We start from the raw sequence: 26,552 nt of genomic DNA on the forward strand, positions 1-26,552 counted from the left end.
GGTTTTCTGGATTGTTGGCTGATAAAGTTATTAAAATACTGAATTACAAATCAAAGAGAAAATGTATAGGCTATACTAAATATGGAGTCAGAAATTACACTTTGGGGCTTTGTTAATGGATCAGTGGATGTAATAAGGGAATATAAAAAAATAAATATGACCCTACAGTATTCGAAACAATCATTAAATTAGGTTAGTTGTGAAATGTCTTAAAATAAGTCAACTGGGCCTTGTTTTATGGCTAAGAATTGAATTTGTATTTTTAAAATAAAAATGTTTAATGAACATTTATTCGTTAAACTTCGTTAAAATTATGATACAATACTTTTAGGATACTGGAGCGAATAATTAAATGTTTTAAAATATTTTATAAATAAATAAATAAATAAATAGCGCGAAATTAAGGCGATCTCCATAACAACCAAAAGACAAACATGGCCGAGAGCCGCAGCAAACGAGTCTTTCTCAACAACATCGACACATATTCGTCCAAATATATCGCCCAGGTAATAGAGAGTACTAGTCCGGTACATGAATTGCATTAATATCATACACGGTGTGGTTTAATGTTGCTTTGTTTAGTTCTTGTCGACATGTGTCGTCGGAGAGTCGCTTAATGAAGGAGAAGAGGAGGAGGAGGACAAACACGAGCCGTCTTCAGAAGCCGCGCGCTTTCAGATCGTCGGAACAACCGAGAATAAAGATGCTACAAAACTCACTTTCGCTTCGGATCAATATTGGGTTAGTTCATCATTTCTCTTGTATTATTGGTGTGTGTTTTTAATTGCTGGATTAAAATTCATTTAGATATTTTTGGAAGCGTAACGTTGAAGGAAAAATCATTAAAATAATGAAGGCTAGTTTTGATATCTTTTATTTATTTATTTTTATTATTTAGTTGGAAAGAAGAAATGTTCAGAATACCCTGCGTGTCTTTATAATATAATATACAATAATGTCACATTTTATGACAAGGAAATAATACTGTCAAACGAATAATCGCGATTAATCGCATCCAAAATAAAAGTTTATATATAAATACAAACACATGCATGTCTATATTTAAGAAAAATGTTACGTTTATATATTAAACATATTTATATATGATATAATTTATATGAATATAAATATGCATGTAAATATTTTCAAAATATATACTGTATGTGTGTGTCTTTATAATAAATATACACAGAACACACACATATATTATGTAAACAAACGTTTATTTAGGATGCGATTAATCGTTTGACAGCAATCCTTTTTATGTTATTGACCCTGGTAACAAGTCTGGTAATGTTTCTTAAAACTTAATTTAATTTCATCTCATTATATTTCAGTCTCCGAGTCGAGAGGAGCTCCTGCAGTGTCTGATGCAGTGTGATGTTATTGTGTATAATATCACTGAACACAATGACCTCATAGATGAGGCAACATGGGCCATTTCAGGTAATAATTCCTCAAATTTATTTATTTATTTAGTCATTTAGCAGATGCTTTTATCCAAAGCGGCTTACTTATATAATTTATAATAATTTAATAATTTAAATTTCCAGACTACTTATTCTCAAGTGAGACACATTCAGACCAAAAATGGCAGCTTGCTAGGTTTTTTTTAGGCACAGTCTTAATGCCATTTCATTTCTTGTCTTTTTTATTTCTTTATTCAAAACAAATCTATCATACTGTGTATTAAACCTGTATTTACCATAGCTCTACACTCTGAAATTGAACATTTTGGGTCCCCAAAAATATTCATCCTGCTGTCAACGATCATGACGTGGGCCATGACCAAACCAGCTGATCCTGTGAGTGTTGTTTTTAAACATAAAATATGTTTATGAAAATAAAATATGTTTATATGAAAATATAATTTTTTTTTTTTTTTTATTCAGTTTTAGGATTTAAAAAAATGCAAAGAATTACAATTGCACAAGCTAGAATTTTTTTTTTGTTTTTTTTTTATTCTATATTTATTTATTTTTTGTTCAGCTCATCACTTAAAAAATCATTATACTGATATTATCAGTTGGAATGCGAAAGATTTGTATTAGAAAATTATACAAAGTAAATCATTTACTAGTGGTCTCAGACTATTACAGTGACCAGACATCATTCTCTCGTTACATTTTCTGATTTTATCTTAAGGATGATCCTGACATGCCCTTGACTGAAGATGACTACAAAAGAAGAAGACCACATCCAAACTTTAAGGAACACACCAGCACAGAAAAACTAGTGCTTAAACTGGGGAAGACTGTAATAATCGATCCAGAATCAGAAAACATTTCATATCGTTTATTATATAAAACAAACTTAGCATAGCTTAACATATGAAACAAACTGTGTTTTTTTTCCAGAAAAAGTCAAAGCTGGCTACTTATGTTGTAGCATCAGGACTGCAGTATGGCATGGGCGAGAACATCTTCCACTTCTTCTTTAAAGTACTGAAATACTATATACGAGAGCAACATAATTGTCTATATGAATTTAAAATTAAATGTAAAGGAATAGTTCACTACTCAGTAGTACTCACTCTCAGGTGATCCAAGATGTAGATGAGTTTGTTTCTCCATCAGAACAGATTTGCAGAAATGTATTAAATCACTTGCTCACCAATGGATCCTCTGCAGTGAATGGGTGCCGTCAGAATGAGAGTCCAAACAGTTGATAAAAACATCACAATAATCCACAAGTAATACTCCAGTCCATCAATTAATGTCTAGTGAAGAAAAATCTGCATGTTCCAAAATACAAATCCACAATTAAGATGCTTTTAGCCAAAACATACAATCTCTCTATCCATAATATTTATTCTCCATTTAAAAAGGTGAATCGGGAGAAAAATATGATACCATTTACAAGCAAAAACAGGCCAAAATATTTCTAAACGAATATATCTGTGAATTTTGATGTAAGAAGACAACATTGGATGTACGTTTTTACAGGGGGAAGCATTATTATGGATTATGGAATGATTTATCTTTATATATTTTGGCCAGAAGCGAGGGTTTAAATTTAAAACACCTTGATGGATTTGTTTCTTACAAACATGCAGCTTTTCACTATGCAGATGTTAACTGATGGACTGGAGTGGTGTGGATTATTGTGATGTTTTTATCAGCTGTTTAGACTCTCATTCTGACGGCACCCATTCACTGCAGAGTGATGTAATGCTACATTTCTCCAAACTGTACTTTTCGATGAAGAAATAAACTCATTTACATCTTGGCCTGGGATTAAGTAAATTTTCACCACATTTTGGGTGAACTATTTAATTTAAAACGTCTTAATTTTCCTCAAGACAGCTTGGCTCGGAGAGCATAGCAGCGTTCCTGTTTTTGGGCCTGGGACAAATGTCATTCCTGCCATTCACATACACGACCTTGCAAGGTTTGAAAAATTGCAGTTATGACATTTTTTATGATGTTGATTGATTGTTTTTTTTTTTTTTTTACTTTTAGCTTCATTTTTGTCATCATTTGTCATTTTTAGAGTGGTCCAAAACATCATTGATCACAAACCAAAAACACACTATTTCATCGCTGTGGATGATTCCAAGAACACTTTTGAAGACATTGTGAAAGTAATAAATCTTCAATCTTCAGTGCTTGCATTCCGTTATACTGAATGTAATGCTCACACTTAGTTTTGCAATGAGAAAGTACTGAAAATCATTAGTAAACATGCAGCTGTCTGTTTCCTTAGGCCATTGCCTCTACCCTGGGGTCTGGAAAAATAGAAAACATCCCAAAGGAAGATGCCTATGGCACAAAGGCAATTATGGTAGTGTGTTTTTTGCTGAACATCAATTTGTGCCATGTCATAAAATAATATATGACGGTAATATATCAGACTGTTGTGTATTTTCCTAGGAAACTGACCTGCTTTACCTCAGTGTCAACCTTCAGACTGAGTCTGTTTTCTTAAAGGACAGATTAAACCTCCACTGGGATTGTGAATCTGGGATAGTTGATAACATACTTCAAGTTGTGGAGGAATACAAACAGACAAGACAACTGTTGGTTAGTTTTGGTAACTCTTTGCGATGGAAGCGTGTGTCTAGTGTAATCAGATATATCAGAAATTAGATCATTATTTTTGTATTGTTTTGGCTGTAATAGCTTTTAAGCATTTTTTAATAATATGAAGAGATTTCTAAACAATATAGTTTTGCAAAACATGCTTACATAATTCTATTTTGCATTTAATTTCCTTCAGCCAATAAAAATCTGTCTTCTTGGGCCCCCTGCTGTTGGTAAAAGCTCAGTTGCAGTAAAGTTGTGCAGATATTACAAACTTCATCATATTGACGTCAATGAAACCATCAACGAGAAAGTCAGACAGTTGGTGAGTGAGAGCTACAAACTTCTACATAACTTTTCAAAATTGGGTCCTGTAAGATTTTTTTATTTAGCAAGCACGCAATAAAAGTTTGTTTAGATGTGACAGTAGAGACGGAGCTGTTTTCAATTGATAATGACTGGGATATTTGGGAGCACAAAATTAGCATATTAGAATGATTTCTGAAAGATCAAGTGACAGTGAAGAAAAATTCAGCTTTGCCATGATATGAATAAATTGCATTTTTTAAAATATGAAAATAGAAAAAAGTTGTTTTAAATTTTAGTGTGTGTTTTTCAGGAGGAATTGCTTGAGGGGAATGAGAAGACAAGTGAGAACGTGGAAATGCTCATTGGTGCTGAAGCGCAGCTTAAAACTCTAAAGAACAACATGCTTCAGAATGATGGTATGCATTCAATTATGCTTTGACATTATCCATTTTTATGTGACTAAAGACACAGTTTGTTATTGTTCTGAAAATGCTATTGAATGATGGTGGTGTTTACGAGCATATGTTACAAATCTGATATAGCCAGCGTTATTTATTCCAGTTTTTATTATGTTTTCTGACAGGCCAGTTGGACGATCGACATGTAGTGCATATCATAAGAGAGAAGCTAAACTCAAAGCCTTGCAGAAATCAAGGATTTGTTCTGGATGGTTACCCAAAGACCTATACACAGGCTACAGAGCTTTTCCATGGTCAGCTATATTCTTTTAAACAAAAACCCCTAAATGGAAATAAAAAGTATTTACCTGTAACTTCTGAAATGTTTTCCAGATGAAAACATGGAAGTAGAAGACTCCAGATCTGCAATACCCCAATATAGCAAAGTGTTGGTTCCAGGTTAGAAATCTCAGAACCTGCACACAGAGATATTTCAGTTCTTATCCTGCATACAGACGTATTTCTATTCTTTTGCTAAAAACAAGACATGATGCAGTCTCCAAACATCTTAGTAATATAATTAAAACAATAATTTAATGCTTGTTGTTAATGTTCACACAATAAAGGGTTGTGGCAATAATAATGATATATTGGGAAATAATTCTAATCACTGAGATGCTCTTTCGGCTTTCCTGGAAATACTACTGTTCATAGGTTTGCGGACATTAAGAGTTTATTTATTTTTTATATATTTTTTAATAAATTAAAATCCAGCCAGAATACATTAAAAGTCTACAAAATTATGACAGTAAAATTTCTATTTCAAATAAATGCTGTTCTTTTGCACTTTCTATTCAGCAATCCTGAAAAGCACCAAATCATCAGCATAATAGCATGATTTCTGAAGGATCATGTAACACTGAAGACTGGAGTAATGACTGCTGAAAATTAGAAATTATATTAATTCAAATATTACTGTTTTACTGTATTATTAAAAAAATAATAATGCAGCTTTCAGTGAAGTCTTTTTTTCAAAAAACATTAAACAATCTTCCCCCAAACTTTTTAATGGCACTGTACTATGTGTCACATCATGGAAGTCAAATCTGGTTGGCGAATACTGTTACATGTTAACCACAGGTCTTCTCACCTACAGAGTTCGTCTTCTCGCTGGATGCCACTGATGAGTTTCTGAAAGAGCGTGTTCGGAGTCTTCCACAGAATGTGGCAGAAGAGATGCATTACACTCGAGATGAGTTTACAGAGAGTCTTGCACAATTTAGGGAGACTTTGGCAGAAGATGAGTCTTTGCTTGACTATTTCGATTACCTGGAAATCCACCCTGAACACATTGGTTAGAACCCAAACTAAAATACTTATTTTTGTGCTCACATAAGTACAATTTTCTCTATTCAAAGTGAATCGGCAAATCAGCTGATTGTTATGAAGCAGGGCGGTATTGTTATTGAGTATTTTCATGTTGTCATTTTCAGACTGTGAGAATGTGGACACGGTGAAGAAGATCATTAAGACAGTGGGGCGGCCGAAGAACTATGGTCTGAGTCCAGAGGAAATGGAGGAAGAGAGGAAGAGGAAAGAAGATGAACAGCACCTGCAGCTGAAACAGGAGGAAGTTGAGAAGGAACTCAGGCAGAGATTGGAGAATGATAAAATGACTGCTCTTTTGGAGGAATGGGTAAATTTGACCTATATGTTGAAGCAAAACCTCAATCCTTTGCCCTCACCCTAACACTAGTTGACCCACAAATATAGTACAAAAGTGAAGTTCTCCCAGGAGAATTCAACTGTTTCTTTTCCATAATAGGGGCACTTTAGTTTTATCCCCTCTATCAAATCAAGCCGTTCTCAGATTCTTGGCTGTGTGACGTCACATGGACCCAGCCCAGACCCCTCCCACCCCTCACCCCGCCTAGACCCGCCCTGAGTAAACTGTCATCAGTCCTCCATTGTTTCGACACTGGAGCAGGTGTTTTGTTGTTGGATGTATTAATGAACATAGCAGTCGTCATTTACTCCCGACATCTGAGCCGCTGAGCCCCCCGATCTACCTAAATGCGTTTATGTTCGCGCGAATCATTCATGATTCAGCTTCACCTACAGAACAAGTGAGTATAAGGTTTTTTTTATGAATCTTTGCTAATTGCCTTTCCTAATAATATGCTACTTAGCGAGTTCCAAAGCTAAATGCAGCTAAAGTTTACGGCTCGTCGCCCCACGGAAGAGATGAGCGGGGATTTGCGAGGGCGGGGTGAGCAGAGCTCATTAGCATTTAAAGGGAAATCCACTGAAACGGCTTGCTGTGAAAAGAGCTGTTTTTGATTGGGTAAAAAGGGTGTTGTTTTACACTACCATTGAGAAATGTATCCAAAGTATGTTATAAACTTTTCATTAAGACCCTAAAGAATCATATCAACTTGTGAAAAATGGGCATCCGATGACGCCTTAAAAGCTGCAGTCCGTGCGTCTTGCGGAAGAGCATTGTAGCCAGAGCTACTTCTCCCTGTTTATGTCTATGACGAATCACTCAGGTGCTGGGCTACTCCGCAGCGGTTCCATCAGTACCAGTCTGAAATAGTCTGAATATAAAAACACACATCTACAGGTCCTTTTCAAAAAATTTGCATATTGTGATAAAGTTCATTATTTTCTGTAGTGTACTGATAAACATTAGACTTTCATATATTTTAGATTCATTACAACACAACTGAAGTAGTTCAAGCCTTTTATTGTTTTAATATTGATGATTTTGGCATACAGCTCATGAAAACCCAAAATTCCTATCTCAAAAAATTAGCATATTTCATCCGACCAATAAAAGAAAAGTGTTTTTAATACAAAAAAAAAGTCAACCTTCAAATAATTATGTTCAGTTATGCACTCAATACTTGGTCGGGAATCCTTTTGCAGAAATGACTGCTTCAATGCGGCGTGGCATTGGAGGCAATCAGCCTGTGGCACTGCTGAGGTGTTATGGAGGCCCAGGATGCTTCGATAGCGGCCTTAAGCTCATCCAGAGTGTTGGGTCTTGCGTCTCTCAACTTTCTCTTCACAATATCCCACAGATTCTCTATGGGGTTCAGGTCAGGAGAGTTGGCAGGCCAATTGAGCACAGTAATACCATGGTCAGTAAACCATTTACCAGTGGTTTTGGCACTGTGAGCAGGTGCCAGGTCGTGCTGAAAAATGAAATCTTCATCTCCATAAAGCTTTTCAGCAGATGGAAGCATGAAGTGCTCCAAAATCTCCTGATAGCTAGCTGCATTGACCCTGCCCTTGATAAAACACAGTGGACCAACACCAGCAGCTGACATGGCACCCCAGACCATCACTGACTGTGGGTACTTGACACTGGACTTCAGGCATTTTGGCATTTTCCTCTCCCCAGTCTTCCTCCAGACTCTGGCACCTTGATTTCCGAATGACATGCAAAATTTGCTTTCATCCGAAAAAAGTACTTTGGACCACTGAGCAACAGTCCAGTGCTGCTTCTCTGTAGCCCAGGTCAGGCGCTTCTGCCGCTGTTTCTGGTTCAAAAGTGGCTTGACCTGGGGAATGCGGCACCTGTAGCCCATTTCCTGCACACGCCTGTACACGGTGGCTCTGGATGTTTCTACTCCAGACTCAGTCCACTGCTTCCGCAGGTCCCCCAAGGTCTGGAATCGGTCCTTCTCCACAATCTTCCTCAGGGTCCGGTCACCTCTTCTCGTTGTGCTGCGTTTTCTGCCACACTTTTTCCTTCCCACAGACTTCCCACTGAGGTGCCTTGATACAGCACTCTGGGAACAGCCTATTCGTTCAGAAATTTCTTTCTGTGTCTTACCCTCTTGCTTGAGGGTGTCAATGATGGCCTTCTGGACAGCAGTCAGGTCGGCAGTCTTACCCATGATTGCGGTTTTGAGTAATGAACCAGGCTGGGAGTTTTTAAAAGCCTCAGGAATCTTTTGCAGGTGTTTAGAGTTAATTAGTTGATTCAGATGATTAGGTTAATAGCTCGTTTAGAGAACCTTTTCATGATATGCTAATTTTTTGAGATAGGAATTTTGGGTTTTCATGAGCTGTATGCCAAAATCATCAATATTAAAACAATAAAAGGCTTGAACTACTTCAGTTGTGTTGTAATGAATCTAAAATATATGAAAGTCTAATGTTTATCAGTACATTACAGAAAATAATGAACTTTATCACAATATGCTAATTTTTTGAAAAGGACCTGTATACGTGCACTACATGTCTGAACAAAGTCCATACAAACAAACTAGCATGCTTACCATGAGCCCGATTTCTACATCTGGTATAATAGGTGTACCGTAGTGATTCACGATAAGCCAAAAACACGGTTTGGTAAATGGATTCATGATGTACTCGCTTATTATACTAATTTAGTAAATTTTGAACACAAAAAAGTTACGGACTGAGGCTTTAATTAAATAAAAAGTAATATTGTGAAATTCCTGTGATTACCCCAGTCTTCAGTATCACACATTTCTTGAAATCAATCTAATATGCTGATTCATTGCTTAAAAACATGTCTTAATATTACCAGTGAAAACAGTTGTGCTGCTTAACTGCTTTTGTGGAAACTATGATGCATTTTTTTTAGGATTTAGGGAAACTGATACCTTTTATCAGGATTCTTTGATAAATAGAAAGTTAAAAAGAACATTTATTTGAAATATAATTTTTTGTAACAATGTAAAAGTCTTTTTTTGTTACTTTTGATCAATTGAATGCATCTTTGCTGAATACAATTATTAATCTCTTTCAAAATAATAAATTAATCTGACCTCACATAAGCAAAAGCATTCAGTTACCCTACATTGTTCAGCTTGTTGATATATATTTTCAGAACAAGAACATGGCCGAGGTGAAGAAGCAGGAATTTGAGCTATTAGAGACACGTTCTGTCCCTATGAGACACTACCTGATGAAATATGTCATGCCTACTGTCATACAAGGACTGATGGACTGCTGTAAGGTCAAGCCTGATGACCCTGTGGACTTTTTGGTAACATTTCTCATAGACTTCATACCACATCTTCTATTTAACAACACATTTTTTGTGTTTACTTTGTGTCATATTCCCTTTACTCCATTTCAGGCGGAATACCTTTTCAGGAACAACTCAGATGATTAGCTCACTTTGCTATTGTAGTTAAATGTACAATAAAAATAAGTTGTTTCATTAAGAGTGCATGTCTGTGTCGTTATTTAATGTCTTGCTGTTTCTTTAATCACTATGAAAGTGAAAATTTTAAAGAACCACCTTCTCACTGGGAGTCACCTAAGGGGCCAGATCACATGCTCAGCTTTGCTTTGTAATTTGACCAAGTTATTAAGTTTATAATATAATGTATAATTTGGTACATTTCCAGTGGTCAAGCAACAACAACAAAAAAACAATAATAATATATATATACACACACAAAATAATTAATTCATTAGTAAATATAAAATAACTTTATGTAAATATAACTGAAATCCGCTAATAGAAAATATAGTTTAATTTGTAGACTTACAAATTTTCCCAACACTGCTGAAAACAGCCGTTTTTGCATGATTATAGGAAACAAATAACACGTGAAACAGCTTCTAGGAAATGTTCCTATGGCATGATGTATAAACATAGTTTTTAAAAAGCATTAAAATAGCTTACTGCAGCTACTCTGTGAGGAATACAAATATTACATGTAATTTAACGAAGAAATGTTTTTAAAAGTTCGTGACAATGTTATTGGAAAAAAATTATGATTTTTAGCTAGTCGCTGCCCCTTTAAATAGAATTATTTCGAAATAGGTTAGAAAAACAAGACGCGGGTCAACCAGCGTCAGCGAGGGATGCGTCATGGCGTCACTTCCCGTACCAATTTTCAGTTGCTGTCGCCGGAGCGCCATGTTGGTTCAAACAAAAGAAACAACTTCATTGCCTTCATAACAGACTGGAACGCAATGGCGGAATATAACCTGCTTCTCAGCTTCTCATAAGCCGGAGATTTTCATAATGCCTTTGTAAGTATGTTGTCGGAGTTTGAAGACGAGCGTGATCAAAGCAAGCGCGAGGTCCTGGGCCTTCTGTCACGAATCGGTCGCAAACTCGACACGTTAAAAGTAATAGCAAATAATAGTGCCGTTTACTTGTTGAACTAGTTTACAATGCATTCGTTTTGAAATTAAACGTGTCTGCATGCGTTAGGTAATGAGAGAAAATGATCAACATACGTAGAAATCGGGCTCAGGGTAACTTAAGCACGTTGGTTTGTATGTAACAGTTAAGTTAAATGTAAGTTATATCATTCAGTGGTTGCTGAACTTTGTTCAGATATGTAACGTTAGTCCGTGTATAACGTTAGATGTAAGTTAGTTCAGTGACTTCATACTAACACCCTTCAAGGGGGCTTTCTAGCGTACTAAACTAACATTAGACGAAGCGCAGCCGAACAAAACAGAAGCGTTTATAAAAACTGAACTATTTTTATCATGATATGGCGATAAAACCAGCGAGGCGTGACACATAAACAACAGAAACAATTAAAACCTGACGCGTCAAGCGTGAACGCCCCGAAGACAACGGTCATATGTGCAATAAATACAGTCTTTATGCAAAATATTTGTCATACTCTGAGCTGTTCACTTAGTAACTTACGCACAAAGTGGTCGTTTACATGAAAATGTCGTCTCTGAACTGAGTTTTGAATATAGAAATCAAGCAAAGAATTAAAAGTATGCCTAAAGGTAGCTTCCTAATGATCTTTAATTGATTTTTGTGTTTTTTGACATCTCCATGGTCAGGTGTTTGGATGTTAAATTTTTATAATAATAATAATTTTGAGCTCGACAGATGTGATCACATTCTATTACTACAGAATATGTTTTGGTTGAATCTGATATTTCACGTTTGACCTTTTCACAGTCCAATTACCAGTCAGGTGCAAACAGCCCAGAAGACCCCAAAGCATTATGGGATCACATCTGCTATCAGCTTGGCACAACCTAAAGATGCCGATCTGGTTCTCACACGGAAGCTGACGGAGACGCTCCGACCTTTCGGCGTCTTTGAGGAGGAGCTGGAGCTGCAGCGGAGGTAAATCAGATACTATTCACTAAATCACACGTCTTAGATCATCAGCTGGTGGGTTACTGTTACTTTTAATGAACATGCACAAAGTTAATCAAATCCATTTCTTGTCACTTCCCAGAGGATTGTGTTACTAAGCACTGATTAGCGAGTAAGTCAACAATGAACTGACTTTAACTGAAAAATGTACTGTTATTGTCCTAATGCATCATTGACAAACTGTTTTCCTGTGTGACACTGTAAAGCTGCTTTGATGCAATATAAAGTGCTATATAAATAAAGGTGACTTGACTTTTGTTAAAGAGATTTTACAAAAGTGTAAATAAAATTCTTCAAGTATTTGGCAATCGCAAGAGCGTTCCCAAGAAAGCGTGATTAGTTTGAAACATTACAAAAAGGACAGAAGGAAGAAACAAATAGTTTAATTTTCTAAGTGATATTAGAAATTACCACAGCACCCAGGAACCATAATGGCAACATGCACTGAAGTCAAAGTAGAAAAACGAATTAGCACTGACTTCTACACTGCTGTTCAATAGTTTGGGGTCAGTAATTTTATCATTTTATTAAAAGAAAAACGGCAAGGATACATTTTGCTCAAAAGTGACAACAAAGACATATATTATAGTGTTACAAAAAATCAGTTTGAACTAAATGCTGTTCTATTGAACTTTCAAGAAATATTAAACATTCATCAAAAATGGGTGTTAAAAATGTATCACAATGTTATGTTTTTACAGAAATATTAAGCAATCAGCAATGATTATAATACATTATTATCCTTGACGTGACACTGACTGGAGTAATGGCTGCTTTAAAAATTTAAAATCTATTAAAACAGAAGTTATTTTATGAAAATGATTTAACTATTGTACTTGAAATAATATTTAATGTTTTTAATGTAGATGAAATCTAATATTATTCCCTTTTTTTGCGTTTAATGTATTATTCCAGACACACTTTTCCATAAATGTGTACAGCATGCTCTTGATCCAGCTTTAGTCTTCATCATATTGCTTTTGTTTATAGCGGTTTATTTTGCCCACAGAATCCTGGTGCTTGGGAAGCTAAATACGTTGGTTAAGGTGTGGATCCGTGAAGTCAGTGAAGTTAAGGTATCTTATCGGCCTTTTAATTATTATATACATACATAAACGTCTGAATAACTGCTCACAATAACTGTTATATATTTTCATATAATCGCAGAATATTCCAGCATCAGTGATTGATAGTGTTGGTGGAAAAATCTTCACGTTTGGATCCTACAGACTTGGAGTTCATACCAGGGGTACGCTTTATACACTAGTTCTAGATGGATTGATACGTGTACTTCACATAGTGTGTCTGCAATATCTCATTCACTAACCTAATTGTGTAGGTGCTGATATTGATGCTCTCTGTGTTGCGCCCCGTCATGTGGAGAGATCAGACTTCTTCTCCTCGTTCTATGAGAAATTAAAGGAGCAGGAGGAAGTCAAAGACCTGAGGGTATGCTGCTTTTTGGGAGTGGTGTACATATACAGTACATTGTTTCCCATACATTGACTTATTTGTGGCGGACCACCACAATATCAAAACTGACCGCCACAAATAGATTTTCCAAAAGGCTTTGATTTCATTGAATAAACATGAGCACTGCATGCTTAAAAATCAAAATCCGCCACAAATGGAGTGTAAGGCTGTGGGAAACACTGCATTAAGGCTTAATGATTGATTTTTGCTTTTGCCTCCTAGGCAGTGGAGGAAGCATTTGTACCGGTGATAAAGCTGTCTTTTGATGGCATTGAGGTATTTTTTTTTATTTTAATCCTTACATATGAAGGAATAGTTCATGCCAAAATTTCTAACACCCCCCCCCCCCCCATGTTGTTTTAAGTATGATTTTTTGGTAATATGTTGATTGTAGATTGACATACTGTTTGCCCGACTGGCACTGCAAGCCATTCCAGAGAACCTGGATTTGCGAGGTGATGGCTTACTAAAGAACCTTGACATTCGCTGCATCCGGAGTTTGAATGGTAATTGGTCATAATTGATTGATTATGTTGGGGCTGACGGCTGAGTATTGACATTTTCAGAATTGATTCTAATTCATACGATCTCAATTTTGATTCAATATCAATTTGTTTGGATATATGTCATGTCAGTTTATCTAAAGAAGAACAATCTCTCAACAAATCTGTAAACTATACAGGGAACCCTGTCAGTTGGTACATTACCTTATTTTAAAGGGTAATTAAAGAGTCCAACAAATTCTATTCCTGTTTATTTTTAGATATAATAAACATTTAAAAAAAGTTGCATACAAAAATTGTCCAAATTAATAAACTTTAAGATGTAATTGTTTGTAGCCTAATTCATTGTTGAAATGCAAACATTTAATTGATATCTAATAATTGTTTTCATGACAGATGAATTTAAACACAATATATGAGAGGTCTTTTACAGGTTAAGTAAAAATTTAATTTTACAATGTAAGCTGGTGCATGTTTAACAATCTTGTTTTTCTTGCCAACTAACGCGATATGAACATTGAATGGCTTTCCTGAGGTAAATGCGGTCTTAGATGATATTGTTTACAAGCTGATTTACTGTTGTCTTTCCGCAGTTCCGCATTGATTGAGCGATTTCACAAAACATGATAGATTTCAGTATGTTGAACCGTTTCTTTCAACACCACCTGATGTTCATTCATGTTTATTTTGTGCTGTAATTAATAGTGAAGAGGATTGTTTGCATTTTGCAAAACAAATGGACAGTTTCAAAGCTAAGACTTTTCCGTGTCAAAAGTAGTAGTTCAGAGGTGACGTGAGCATTTACATGTTCACGCGTCTCAAGCTTGGTTTCACGTGGATGATTATCTTATGGACGATGTGCGTGGGCATGATCACTTCATAGGTGAGCTCAGACGGGGAAGACTGTACCTCCCGTTGGTTTCATACAGATTATTTTATCAGAGAATATTTGTTTTCGACATGACTTCATTTACTAAGACACCTCAAGCCTTCTTTAGATATACTGTATTTCTCATGTCATTTTCGTTCATTTTAGTGACTCGTTTCAGGAAGATATTCACGACTGAGAATGCAGAAAGCGCACCCTATTTGTTTTCTTTATTTTACAAAACCAAAAGAAAAAATTAATGAAAGAACTAAGTTTCTCTTTGTGATGTGTTTTTTTTAGGTTTAAGTAAACTTGGAAGTAAAGTAATTAGTAATCTGATTACTTTTTAAACGCAGTAATCAGTAATGTAATCAAATTACAATTTTAAACAAGTAATTTGTAGTGGATTACTTTTTTTAGTAACTTGCCCAATACTGACTACAAGTAATGTTTAGTAATCCACGCATCAACAGAAAACAGCAGAGACCAAAAGATTGATCTTGGAATTTAAGAATCTGTATCAGTTCATCAAAATGAAGGTTGATTAAAGTCGATTAATTGATATCGTCAACCCAGCCCCAAATTTTGTATCCTTGTTTAAGTTTTCCCCTGGTAATCTTGATTTATGAACATATTTAATTTTTTCTTCAATCTACTGATTTACAGGTTGCAGAGTTACTGATGAAATTCTTCACCTGGTGCCCAACATAGAGAATTTCAGACTGACTCTAAGAGCCATCAAATTGTGGGCCAAACGTGAGTAGTTGCTTGTGTGTTAACGTTGCATTGTACTCTGTTTGTGGAACATGTCACAGCTGGTCTTATGTGAAAACAAACCCCACCGTGACCTTAAATGACCTGTTGTGTTTGTGGACATTAGTGCAGTCAAATGAAAAGCAACACTGCAGCATTGTGCCTCAGGAGAGATACGTTTGGCTTGCGTTTGCTGCCTGGCAACCAGTACATGCTCATGTTTGCACTTTATTGAAAAACAATCGATACTTGATTCCCATTTGGCTTTTAGAAATGCTTCATTTCACCTTACTCAGTATGTTAAATAAAAAAAATGACAGGTCCGTTCATTTATGGGGTTGATTCTGAGGTTTACAGAAATTAGGAAATAAATGACATTATTTGAATCTCTTACAGGTCATAACATCTACTCAAATATCCTGGGTTTTCTGGGGGGCGTATCGTGGGCCATGTTGGTTGGAAGAACCTGCCAACTCTACCCCAACGCTGTGGCATCCACGCTGGTCCATAAGTTCTTCTTGGTTTTCTCAAAATGGTGAGTTTGAACCAGCACCACTGGTTTGTAGTCAATGAGATAACATAGAATATGAATACAAACTTCTGGTCTTTGTTTTCAGAGACCCGTTCTCTTTAGATTCATTTATTCATAATTTTTTCTTCCTGGCTGGTGTTTTCAGGGAATGGCCAAACCCAGTCCTTCTGAAGCAGCCTGAAGACTGTAATCTCAACCTCCCAGTTTGGGATCCCAGGGTACTTATTCATTGATTTATCTGACTGTGTATTTGTTTTGTGTTGTAAGGCTATGATATTCATATTTTTGACAGTATTCAGTATTTGTATTGCCAACAAAAACATAAACCAAAAAATCCATTGTTGCCAAGAAAATTTGATGTTTGAAGTTAAAATAATCAAGGCATAAATATCTGTATATATCAGTAAATAAACATTTTCACTTATGTATAATTAGTTCAAATCTATGTAGGGATAATTTAAAAGGTATGTAGACTTCCAGTGATATTGTAATATACACATATTTTCATCAGACATAAATCTTACTCAAGATTTCTGCACAAACCTCTAGACACCACATTTAGGATGTCTTTTACTAAAAGGTACAATGATTTTCCTGTGCCGTCTCATTCACTTCAGGCTATGTGAATGATTTGTGATTTATTGCACTGCTAAGTATTTTTAATTTCTTTTTTCCTCCCTAGGTAACCCCCAGTGATCGGTACCACCTCATGCCAATCATCACACCAGCTTACCCTCAACAAAACTCCACTTACAATGTGTCCGCCTCTACTCGGGCCATCATGGTGGAAGAGTTCAAGCGGGGTCAGTCTCATTTAAAGATCCCTAGAAATGTTCTCATAGAATAATGAAAATAAAAATTTCAAAAATGAAATGGCAACATTTTCTCATCCTCATGTCGTTTCAAACCTGCATCATGAATTACTTTCTGCAGTGTAACACAAAATGAAACATTTTACATTGTTCAACTTGAACTGTGAAAGTGATACATGGTCTGAAATCCCCCCAAAAAGCACCATGAATATTATGTACCACTTAAGTCTATATTACGTATTCCGTAACTATATTGAAGTCTTCGGAAGCTTTGTTTGAGGAACAGACCAACATTTAAATTGGCTGAAAATCCTCCCCTCTGCAAAAGCTCTTAAATCTCATTTTTGTTCAGGGACATTCAAATATGGATCTAGGTAGTGTATAAACTACTTTCATTGTGCTGTGTCATTTTGTCCTTTAAGTACAGTGTGCAACATCATCTTTTGTGTTCCGCTGATTACAAACCAAGTCATGCAGCTTTGAAATAATGATGGAAATTTCATTTTTGGTTGAGTGGTGCACTTTAAGCTGAAAAGACTATATATATTACTTTTGCTTGTCTCACATTTCAATTGTTAAACTCCTCCCAGGTCTTGCAATCACGGATGAAATATTGCAGAATAAAGCAGATTGGTCCAAACTATTTGAAGCACCAAACTTCTTTCAGAAATACAAGTATGTATTAAGCTGCATATCCTGTTGGACACTCGTGGTGAGATTTAATCATTTCAATAAAGATTTATTTCTCAAAACTGCACTCACACACATTTATAGCCCTTTCACAATTATTATTTTATGTAATCGGTGTCATCAGTTTGAAATAAAAGAATTTTGCTTACTATCAGTTTATGCGTATGGAGTACAACACAATGGCTTTTATGGTACTTCAACATTTTTGACAATTAAAATGTGTAAAAAATTACGATTGTAGAGCATGCCTGAAATGTAAGCAACTTTTTTTTAGAGATGGTTAAATTTATATTTTTAAAAGGTAGGTATTTAAGTTTAAAATGCTTTTCTATTTAAAAAGAAAAAGAGGTTTTACTGGTTTTCTTGTGGTATATTAATTTGTATACAATTCAAAAATAAAATGTTTTAGTTCACAATTTGTACAATGTATTTCTTGTTAGTCTGTGTTTTCATAGTGTTTCTAATTTTATTGTTTTTAATTTGCGTCAGTGTTTAGCATTTAGTCTGTCTGTTTTTGTTCATTTCTTTTAATTAGTGTGGTGTGAAGTTGATCATAGTGGCTCAAAGTCAATATTTCAGCCAAATTTAAAAGATACAAAATTCTAATGAAAGAAATAAGACTTTTGGATATTTTTAATGGTTAATGGAGGTCTAAAGCCGCACATTGCTTTGTTTTTCCAGTCAACGGTTTTTTGTTAGTGGGGGTTTTTAACCAATTTTAGCTCATTTGAACTTTTCTGAAAACCCTTCACTGTACGACAACAATCTTCTCACCCCACATGAGGATGCAGCGACTGTATAAAAATTCACAATCACTATTATTTCTTAGACAATGTAGCAATTAGCTGGTTTCAAAGAAGAGATTAAATATGATTGATTTGCAGTATCGCATTCTGTTCTGTCTGAGACAAGCCCCTAATATGTAATCAGAGTGGGGAAAATGTTCAAAGTGTGTTGCTTTGCAGAAAAATACAAACAATCCATCCACAAAGGATATTAATTTTAATCTAACATTAAGTTTTAAATTGCTAACTACAGATATCTTGCTTGTGCATTGGTCTCTATTTATTTGAGATATGAGAGGATATTCCACAGAAAATTATTTTAAAGCAATATAATGCTGAAAGTTTGTACATATGACCATCTATTCAAATGACAAGTAACCTGCATTGAGTCACTTTTATAGGACAAAGTTAAGCAGTTTTGCCTCAAATGTATTTTGTGAATTTTTTTGTGGGAAACAAGATGGACTAGTTCACCCAAAAATGAAAGTTTTGTCATGTACTTACCCTCAAGTTGTTTCTCTCTTCTGGTGAACACAAATGAAGATATTTAGAAGAATGTTGGTAACCAAACTGTTGCTGGTAGCCATTGACTTCCATAGTATGGAAAAAATATACTATGGATGTCAATAGTCACAAGCATTTTCCAAAATATCTTTTGTTTTTAAGAGAAGAAAGAAACTTAGAGGTTTGGATAACTCGAGGGTGAGTAAATGGCAGTTTTCATTTTTGGGTGAACTGTCCCATCAAGGACATTATTTCTCAGCTTGATTGATATAAGTGATCAGCATTTAGATGTCTTCGTGTTTCTGATCTACTGTAAATCTGCTGTTGAAGTTAACGCGTTGTAGTGTGTGAAGTGTGTGTTCTTGGCTGGATATGAGTGATCCCTGCTGTGTTGAGTGAAGATATATTTGTCTTTGGAGAGAAGTGTGTCGGGGCAGGGCGGCCCTGTAGCTTTTACCGGGTTTGGTTGAACAACTCTTCGTTTAAAGGATGTAATGGCATTGTTCTGTCTTTTATGTCCCAAGGCATTATATAGTGTTGCTAGCAAGTGCACAGGCAGAGAAGCAGCACTTAGAGTGGTGAGTACAGCACTGTCACACGCTTTATCGGACCGATGTTCTGCTCATGTCCCCTGCATCTGTTTAAAAATGTTGTGGACTAGGACTAAATATGCTGTTTGTCTTACAGGGTGGGCCTCGTGGAATCCAAGATCCGAATCCTGGTGGGAAACCTGGAGAAGAACGAGTTTATCACACTCGCTCATGTGAATCCACAGTCATTCCCTGGACCAAAAGAGGGAACTGACAAGTGAGTTTCAGATGCTTTTGTCCTTTCTTTTATTGAACTTTAACAAAGGCCTGAAACGGACCTAAGAAAGGAAGGGATGGCAATAGGAAGTGTCTTTACTCACTATTTCCTTTGTGTATAAACAGGGAGGAGTGCAGCACAATGTGGGTAATAGGTATTGTGTTCAAAAAAATGGAGGGATCAGAAAATCTTAACGTGGACCTGACGTTTGACATCCAGACCTTCACAGACACAGGTACGATTTGGTTTATCTTGGCAAGAGAACACACAGGAAGTGTTGGCATCGCTTTTTTTTGCTATGGTTAAACTGCTCTCAGTAATCAACATGTGTTCTCTGAATGGCTGTAGTTTACCGGCAGGCGATCTCTAGTAAAATGTTTGAGCAAGATATGAAAATCACAGCCATGCATGTGAAGAGGAAACAACTGCAGCAGCTACTGCCCAAAATCGCCATTCAGAGGAGCAAGAGAAAGGCAAGCGTTCATCTGTTACTTTGCAAATATGCTGAACAATCGTTTCAAAATGTAGAACAAAACATGCATGTGCCAAGTTCTTAGAAATTTAGTTTTCTTTACATTTTTGGAAAACAAAAGTTTATATGATGAGATTTCAAGTGATAAATTGATTTCAAGGTGTCTAGATAATGTCTTGCAAATTATTTTCAAAATTGTTGTTGAACTTTTTTTTTTTTTAAGGTAAAATGTTTTGTTTTTTTTCTTCCCCTCATCATAAATAATGTTGTCTAAAGTTTTGTCACTTGACATCCTGAAATGTATTGACCTTGACAAACCATTGAAGGTCTACACGCTCCTCTTAATGATATCCTTTGAAGTTTTTAGCTTCATGCATGTTTTGTGACTTTGATTTTTTTTGGTTTTTGAAATCCTAAATACTATTCAAATGTTATGCTAGGTTCTTTACTCTAAGAATCGAAGCATTTTAGATCAGCGTTTCCAACATAACATCTGAAGGCCCCCATATTTGCTATATAGATATTTCCTCTGGTGTTTTATGATAGTCTGCTCGTTTCCAAACTTTTTTGTTAACAAACTTAGACCGTTGATATTTAATTAACCACATTTCATTGTTTGATTATAGAATGTTCTCTGTCCTTAAAACAAACAAACAAAAAACAGTGGTTATTGATGGAAAAATGATCTCAGTTCATATGAATTTTTGTCTCTGTTTTCCTGTAGCTTTCATCTGATGGTCTTCGTGCGATGAATGAGGGCAGTCTCGACCTATCAGTTGACAGTGACAACAGCATGTCAGTGCCGTCCCCCACAGGCACTTCGGCTGCCAAGGTCGCCCGTGCCTCCAGCCCTCAGGGGTAAAACATCAAACCATTTTCACCTGGTCACCTGTTGCCCTGTCAATTGTCTAACTTTCTGTAACTCGTATCTTTTGGGAATACACATGCCTTTTTCTTTCATTTTTTCATTGTCTCCTCTCTCTCTGGCTGTAGCTGCACTGGGACTGCCACAAACATCTCAGATTTGCAGGACAAAACGGACACTTCAAGAGAAGGCACGCTCCTGGCAGGTGGTATGTCTACTGGGGTCATAAAGTCACTTTAAAGTAGATATTTTTTTTTTTTTTTTGTCATTTGATGGAATAGTTCACTGAATGAGAATTTATCATCTCTTACCTCATCATTCCTGACTTGTATGTGTTTCTGTTCCACAGAACACAAAAAGATAGGATGTTAATTCTGCTTTTTTCCAAAAGATTTATTTCATGAAAGTCATTCAGATCTTTTTTTTCCCTCCAAATTATTATTTCCACTGTATTTTCTTACGACAGAGGTCAAACCTGGTGTGACATGGCAAATGAAAAGTGACTTAGATGTCACAATGGAAAAGAACAGCATGAACATTCTTCAAAAAAAATTATTTTGTGTTCCACCAAAAAAAAAAGTGTTCTATGGGTTTGGAACAATGGATCTCGTTTTTAAATGAAAAAAGTAACGTTACTCTTTGTGATTGGTTTTCTGTGCTTTGTATTAAACGGTGTATACATGATGCGGTTTTGTTTCTAATTGTTTAAGCAACTTAATTATATATGGTTAAACATTGTTTTAAACATTATGCACTTTCAAAGATAGTAGTGTTATTTTATTGCTTTGAAGAACCGTGGATTATATTTTGCTCAATGCGCCCTCTTGTGGCCTCGGGAGAGAAGCCAAAAGCTATTTTTTTTCCTCTAACTGAAATTATACCTTTTAAATTTGAATATAATTCGAATTTTGATAATATTTAAGTACAAAATTCGAATTTAGACATTTTGACAGCCCTCTTCTAGTCTTTAGCGACCCGGACCTATATATCCTGCACGGATGGATCTCTAATTGCTGCAATAGCAAATATCTCTGTTGATATTTTAAGAACAATTACAGAAGAATTAAAGCACATTTTGAGACTTAGAAGGGTTCAATTTGAGCAGATGATTTTACCATCGCTGTGATCGTCAGAGCGCACTTCCACAATACAATCAGCATCTGGCTCATATTCGCCATCTCAACCATATTCTCAAAACTATCGTTTTCAATGACTTCGAAATCAGTATTTTGATCGCTGACAGCTTAATCAGCACAACAGTCATCAAATGACAGTGACATTTATATTTCGTTGCAGACAGTAATTGCTATATGATAAAGCCATTCAAACAGTTCAATTTTTGCTGATGGTATTCTTTTGTTTTATGCCTGTTGTAATTATGAGTGAAGCATCACGTCGTCATTGTTTATCAAACAGTGCCACCTCGAGGAATAAATATGCATTGCACGTATTGAGTCATCGGGTATGTTAATTTCGCAGGAAAAATATTCTTGCACATTTACGTACCTCGGGTCTCTAGTGACCTATGCACTTTACAAAAATCAGAAAACAGGCATTATTTTATATTTTATTTTCTTATATTGTTTATAGTGAACCGATTGAGGAATACTAAGAAATCTGATGTCTAACTTTAAAAAATTAAGGAAGGAGAGGGTAGTGAATGATGTCTTGGGTCGCTGCATTTAAGGGTATTTGTGTTTGTTTTTAATGCTACTTAATGCTAATACTGATTTTGTTTTCTAATCATTGCAGTGGATGCCACTAAGCCAGATAATGTTGGGACTTCCAGCAGCGATGCCCCGCAAAAGGATACAGCTCCACTAAAGCAGCCCACCTCACCGATTCAGCATGACTCGGAGGGGAAAGCCAAAGTGGACAGTGTACAACAGAACCCTCATCCTAGTTCATGTTTATCTGCTGGCCCTGCCATAACACCTGCCTCACCCCTTGAGAATGAGATGTCCATGAAAGCCAAAGTAGAGGAGGTAAAAAACAACACTCACGTCAAGAATGTTTTGTTTTTTTTCAGCATTGTTCATTTTGTATTCTACTCCTTATTCAATCCAATCATTAACGTTACATATAAAGTGTGGATGGTGTGTAATTAAATCCTACTCTTCCAGCTCTCAACCCCAGAAGCAAAGTCCTCAGGTGAAACTGATGGCCATGTAGCTGTGGATCCAGCGGTAATGGCTATTTGTTCTCTTTTTGTTGCAAAAGTGCCAAAAAAAATTCTTCATTGCATTCGAAGAGGCAGCAATCTTCACGTTCTTCATCGCTCAGTTTCAGTGTTTTTGTCATGATTGTTGCATTATTTTTTTTTTTCAGCCAAGCATTGAAGTGATTCCTTCAGAGGGTGACCCTAAAACAGAGACAGAATTAATGGTAAACCAATGATGAAAAAGGGTATGCTAGTTATAATGATAAATGGAGGGAATATGTGAGAAGGTGAAATGCTGATGTTATTTCCTATCGTTCTCAGGTGGTGGACACAGCAGAGGAGATACCGCCTTCCCAGGTAAGGACATGATCAACTGATTATTACACCGTAATCTTTATCCTATTCAGGCACAAGTCCATTTTCTGTTCTCACTGAAAACTTACAAAAAACTATTTTTAATCTCTATAGTTTTAATAAAATATCTTTATTTTAAGCAGCTGTTTTCAACATTGATAATAAGAAATGTTTCATGAGCAGCAAATCAGCATATTATAATTATTTCTGAAGGATCATGTGACACTGAAGCCTGGAGTAATGATGCTGAAAATTCAGCTTTTAATTACATTTTAAAATATAATAGAAAAGTTACTTTAAATTGTGATATCTGTCAATATTTTTGATTAAGTGCAGCCTTGGTTGGCTTCATGGCTTTTCAAAAACAAAAAAATCTTAGAATAAATATTTGAGTAGCTAATTATGATTCCAAGAGCTTTTAACATTAAGAGCTTTTTACTTTTTAAACATTTGACTAATTCCATCAGTGTCTAAGGTGTTTGAAGGACTGATGTTAGGCTTTAATATATAATTGTGTATTAATTAATTAATTCAATTGTGTATCGTTTATTCCAAATATCATTCATTTGATAATCAGTGTTGTATTTCAAATAGTCTTTAGTAGAGCTGAATGAAAATTTCGGTAACACTTTATTTTAGGGTTTCTTAACTAGTTGCTTATTAGCATGCATATTACTAGAATATTAGCCATTTATTAGTGCTAATTAAGCACATATTAATGCCTTATTCTACATCCCTAATCCTACTCAATACCTAAACTTAACAACTACCTTACTAGCGAGCCCCATTATATATAGGCCGCAACAATGGTCTTTTTTTTTTTCGATTAGTTTTTACTGTTTAAATTTAGCTGAAAGCCATTAAATGGCCTAACTATACTTTAAATGGATATATTTATATTTTTTTACTTTGTTTTTTTGATGGCTTATTTTCAGACAAAAGTATTCTTTAATCAGTTTCAGTATGCCCTGATATAGGTGTTGCGAAAAGCAATCTATGGAAGAAAAAAAAAAATGAAGGAACACTTATTTAGGTAATTGAGTCGTATTCTACTTATGGCGCTTTTCCACTGCATGGTACAGCACAGTACGGTTCTGTACAGCTCGCTTTTGGTGGGTTTTCACTGGGTACAGTTCCTGGTACCTGGTACTTTTTTTTAGTACCACCTCGGCCGAGGTTCCAAGCAAGCCGTACTGTTACCAAAACATGACGTTTAAACTCTGCTGATCACTGATTGGCTGGAGAAAATCGCCTGCGTCATTGAATTTTCACCACGAGACACAACAGACCCGCTAGATTTAAATCAGCACAGCCATAAATCTTAATGTCTTATTGCAGTCACAGCTTGTTCAAACAGAAACTTTTACCATAGAAGAGATGATTCATTAGATTGTATCACTTGGTTTGGACACGCTCCCGATTATTCCCAATCTTCTCATTAATCTGAAAATCTATCTTGTTTATGTTCTGCAGACAATTTCTAACGCTGATCTGTCGGATGTCCCGATCCTCCCGGCCAACCCCATCCCTGTGGTCAAGAACTCTATCAAGCTGAGACTCAGCAGGTAGAACCGGCTCAATCTTTGGCCAGTCTCGTACTCAGGAGGTGAAAGTCCCTTCGTTTCCTGCCCATGTGCAACACGGCTCTCCACAAGGGGGCAGCTCTGTTCTTCCGCAAACTTCCCTGTGCCCTCTCACTCACTCCCTCCCTCCCTCTCTCCCTACAATGCAAAAAAAAAAGAATGTCATACCCAAAAACCTCAATGTGGTTTAACGTGTTCATGTGATTTGGTGCACATGCTTTGTAAATCTTATCACATCCTTCTATTTTGACCTGAAAGACAGTGACGCTTTAAGCATTTTTTTTCCTTTTTGTTCTTTTTTTCCTTTGTAAATCAGTAAAGAGGCATGTAATTATATTCCAGGGTACAGTTGGTCCATTGGAGACCAATCCACCATATTGTACAGAGCTGAAGGTGTAGATGAGCATCAAAGCGTGCTCGGTAGGTGGAGATGCATTGTGAACTAATGACAGTACTAATCTGACATGGAAAATGCACAGTGGAGGACATAGCTAGCTCATCCAGATGACTCTAGCTCACTAATGCAGCTGTAATTTAACCAAATCAGTCTCAGATTAGTGTAAACACCATCGTTTCGCTCCGCCGTCTTAGCAGGGCATTAATTATGGGTTTTATTAGGAGTGGTATAGCTCGTATTCCCAGCATGCTCTGAGGAGACCAGTGCTGGCCGTTCGTTTAGGGTTGTTTTACCATGTGTATATATATATTTATACATATATATATTCATTAAAACAGAGACAACAATATTGAAACTTTTTTATTTGCTTTGAACAGCTTAGTTTTCCTATTATATGCTGGGATTTTCCTAATGTGGAATCAAAGGTGCGTTTCGAATGACTATTGGGATTAAAAATGGCAGGTCGTCTTGACACTGTTGACCTGATTTTGAGGATGTGGATGTGAAAATATAAATGATTGATTTGAGTTTCAAACGAATGATGGTTTATTGGGGCAGGAGAGTGATTTAGTTTATTTTTTAAATCTGTACAAACTTTTCTTACTCTGTGTTTTGTGTTGCTGGTCTGTGTTGGCTCTGTGGATTCGTGTTACGGTAAAGCTGCCGCCCCAGGAACACTGTCGTCACAGCACAGATTCACTCCTGTGAATGAACAACTCCTATGGCCTTGCAATGTTCTTTCAGTTCTTTCATACACTTATTTGTAAGGACAAGGTATTGTACTTTTTCACAAATAAAAGTCTACGTTGTTGCAAAGCGAAATCACTGTGATTGGTTTATTTGAATCATCTCTTAAAAGCATGTCATGTTAAAATAGAAAAGGGTCCTGACCCAAACTTCTGCTATAAAATCAGAAGCATGCAATATCCTAGAATATCATTATATGCTTGTCCATATAGTGTGTGTGTGTGCATGATACATTTTAATTCACCTGAAAGCCATTAAATAACCCAACTATACTTTAAGTAGATATATGGTTAAAATTTTTAAAATATATTTTTGATAGTGCTCATATTCAATTGTCATAGCTAATATTTCAGACAAAGGTATTGTTATATCGGTATGCCCTCAT

At 35.9% G+C, this 26,552-nt stretch overlaps 2 protein-coding genes across 7 annotated transcripts; both read left to right on the forward strand.

Moving 5' to 3' along the window:
* The first annotated feature begins 396 nt into the window (after positions 1–396).
* On the forward strand, positions 397–9,935 carry ak7a (adenylate kinase 7a). 2 transcript variants are annotated; one of them, XR_013781885.1, is made up of 18 exons: positions 397–506; positions 583–741; positions 1,338–1,446; positions 1,711–1,805; positions 2,146–2,256; positions 2,358–2,441; positions 3,302–3,390; positions 3,493–3,583; positions 3,706–3,783; positions 3,873–4,022; positions 4,219–4,347; positions 4,642–4,747; positions 4,915–5,043; positions 5,123–5,188; positions 5,886–6,083; positions 6,223–6,855; positions 9,597–9,755; positions 9,849–9,935. XR_013781885.1 is itself a non-coding variant. In XM_079375778.1 (18 exons), exons 1-18 carry the CDS (start codon positions 435–437, stop codon positions 9,882–9,884), a joined length of 2,064 nt encoding a protein of 687 aa, XP_079231904.1. In that variant the 5' UTR covers positions 397–434; the 3' UTR covers positions 9,885–9,935. The 2 variants fall into 2 exon arrangements, 1 of the variants encoding a protein (XP_079231904.1); XM_079375778.1 differs by having other exon boundaries at positions 6,223–6,425.
* Positions 9,936–10,577: 642 nt separating this feature from the next.
* Positions 10,578–26,243, forward strand: papola (poly(A) polymerase alpha; the record flags this gene model as incomplete). 5 transcript variants are annotated; one of them, XM_079375779.1, is made up of 24 exons in its annotated part: positions 10,578–10,756; positions 11,658–11,828; positions 12,871–12,937; positions 13,029–13,110; positions 13,201–13,310; positions 13,557–13,610; positions 13,729–13,840; positions 15,372–15,461; positions 15,855–15,993; positions 16,136–16,208; positions 16,673–16,793; positions 17,393–17,477; positions 19,306–19,359; positions 19,469–19,588; positions 19,714–19,823; positions 19,937–20,061; positions 20,785–20,918; positions 21,054–21,133; positions 22,678–22,910; positions 23,049–23,111; positions 23,254–23,310; positions 23,408–23,443; positions 24,914–25,005; positions 26,081–26,243. In XM_079375779.1, exons 1-24 carry the CDS (start codon positions 10,749–10,751, stop codon positions 26,130–26,132), a joined length of 2,268 nt encoding a protein of 755 aa, XP_079231905.1. In that variant the 5' UTR covers positions 10,578–10,748. The 5 variants fall into 5 exon arrangements, with proteins under 5 accessions (XP_079231905.1, XP_079231906.1, XP_079231907.1 ...); XM_079375780.1 differs by having other exon boundaries at positions 21,054–21,130; positions 26,081–26,236; XM_079375781.1 differs by lacking the exon at positions 26,081–26,243 and having other exon boundaries at positions 24,914–25,170.
* Positions 26,244–26,552: the final 309 nt, after the last annotated feature.

This window comes from Barbus barbus (assembly GCF_936440315.1).
Source record: "Barbus barbus genome assembly, chromosome: 24".
NCBI classification, from domain to species: domain Eukaryota; kingdom Metazoa; phylum Chordata; class Actinopteri; order Cypriniformes; family Cyprinidae; genus Barbus; species Barbus barbus.

What these genes read in the sequence shown, in the direction of transcription:
- ak7a (XM_079375778.1), top strand. Translation starts at nt 435, where the DNA reads ATGGCCGAGAGCCGCAGCAAACGAGTCTTTCTCAACAACATCGACACA. An exon ending in GGCAACATGGGCCATTTCAG is followed by an intron (nt 1,447 to 1,710) that starts GTAATAATTCCT and finishes TATTTACCATAG; the next exon opens with CTCTACACTCTGAAATTGAA. An exon ending in CTGCTCTTTTGGAGGAATGG is followed by an intron (nt 6,426 to 9,596) that starts GTAAATTTGACC and finishes ATATATTTTCAG; the next exon opens with AACAAGAACATGGCCGAGGT.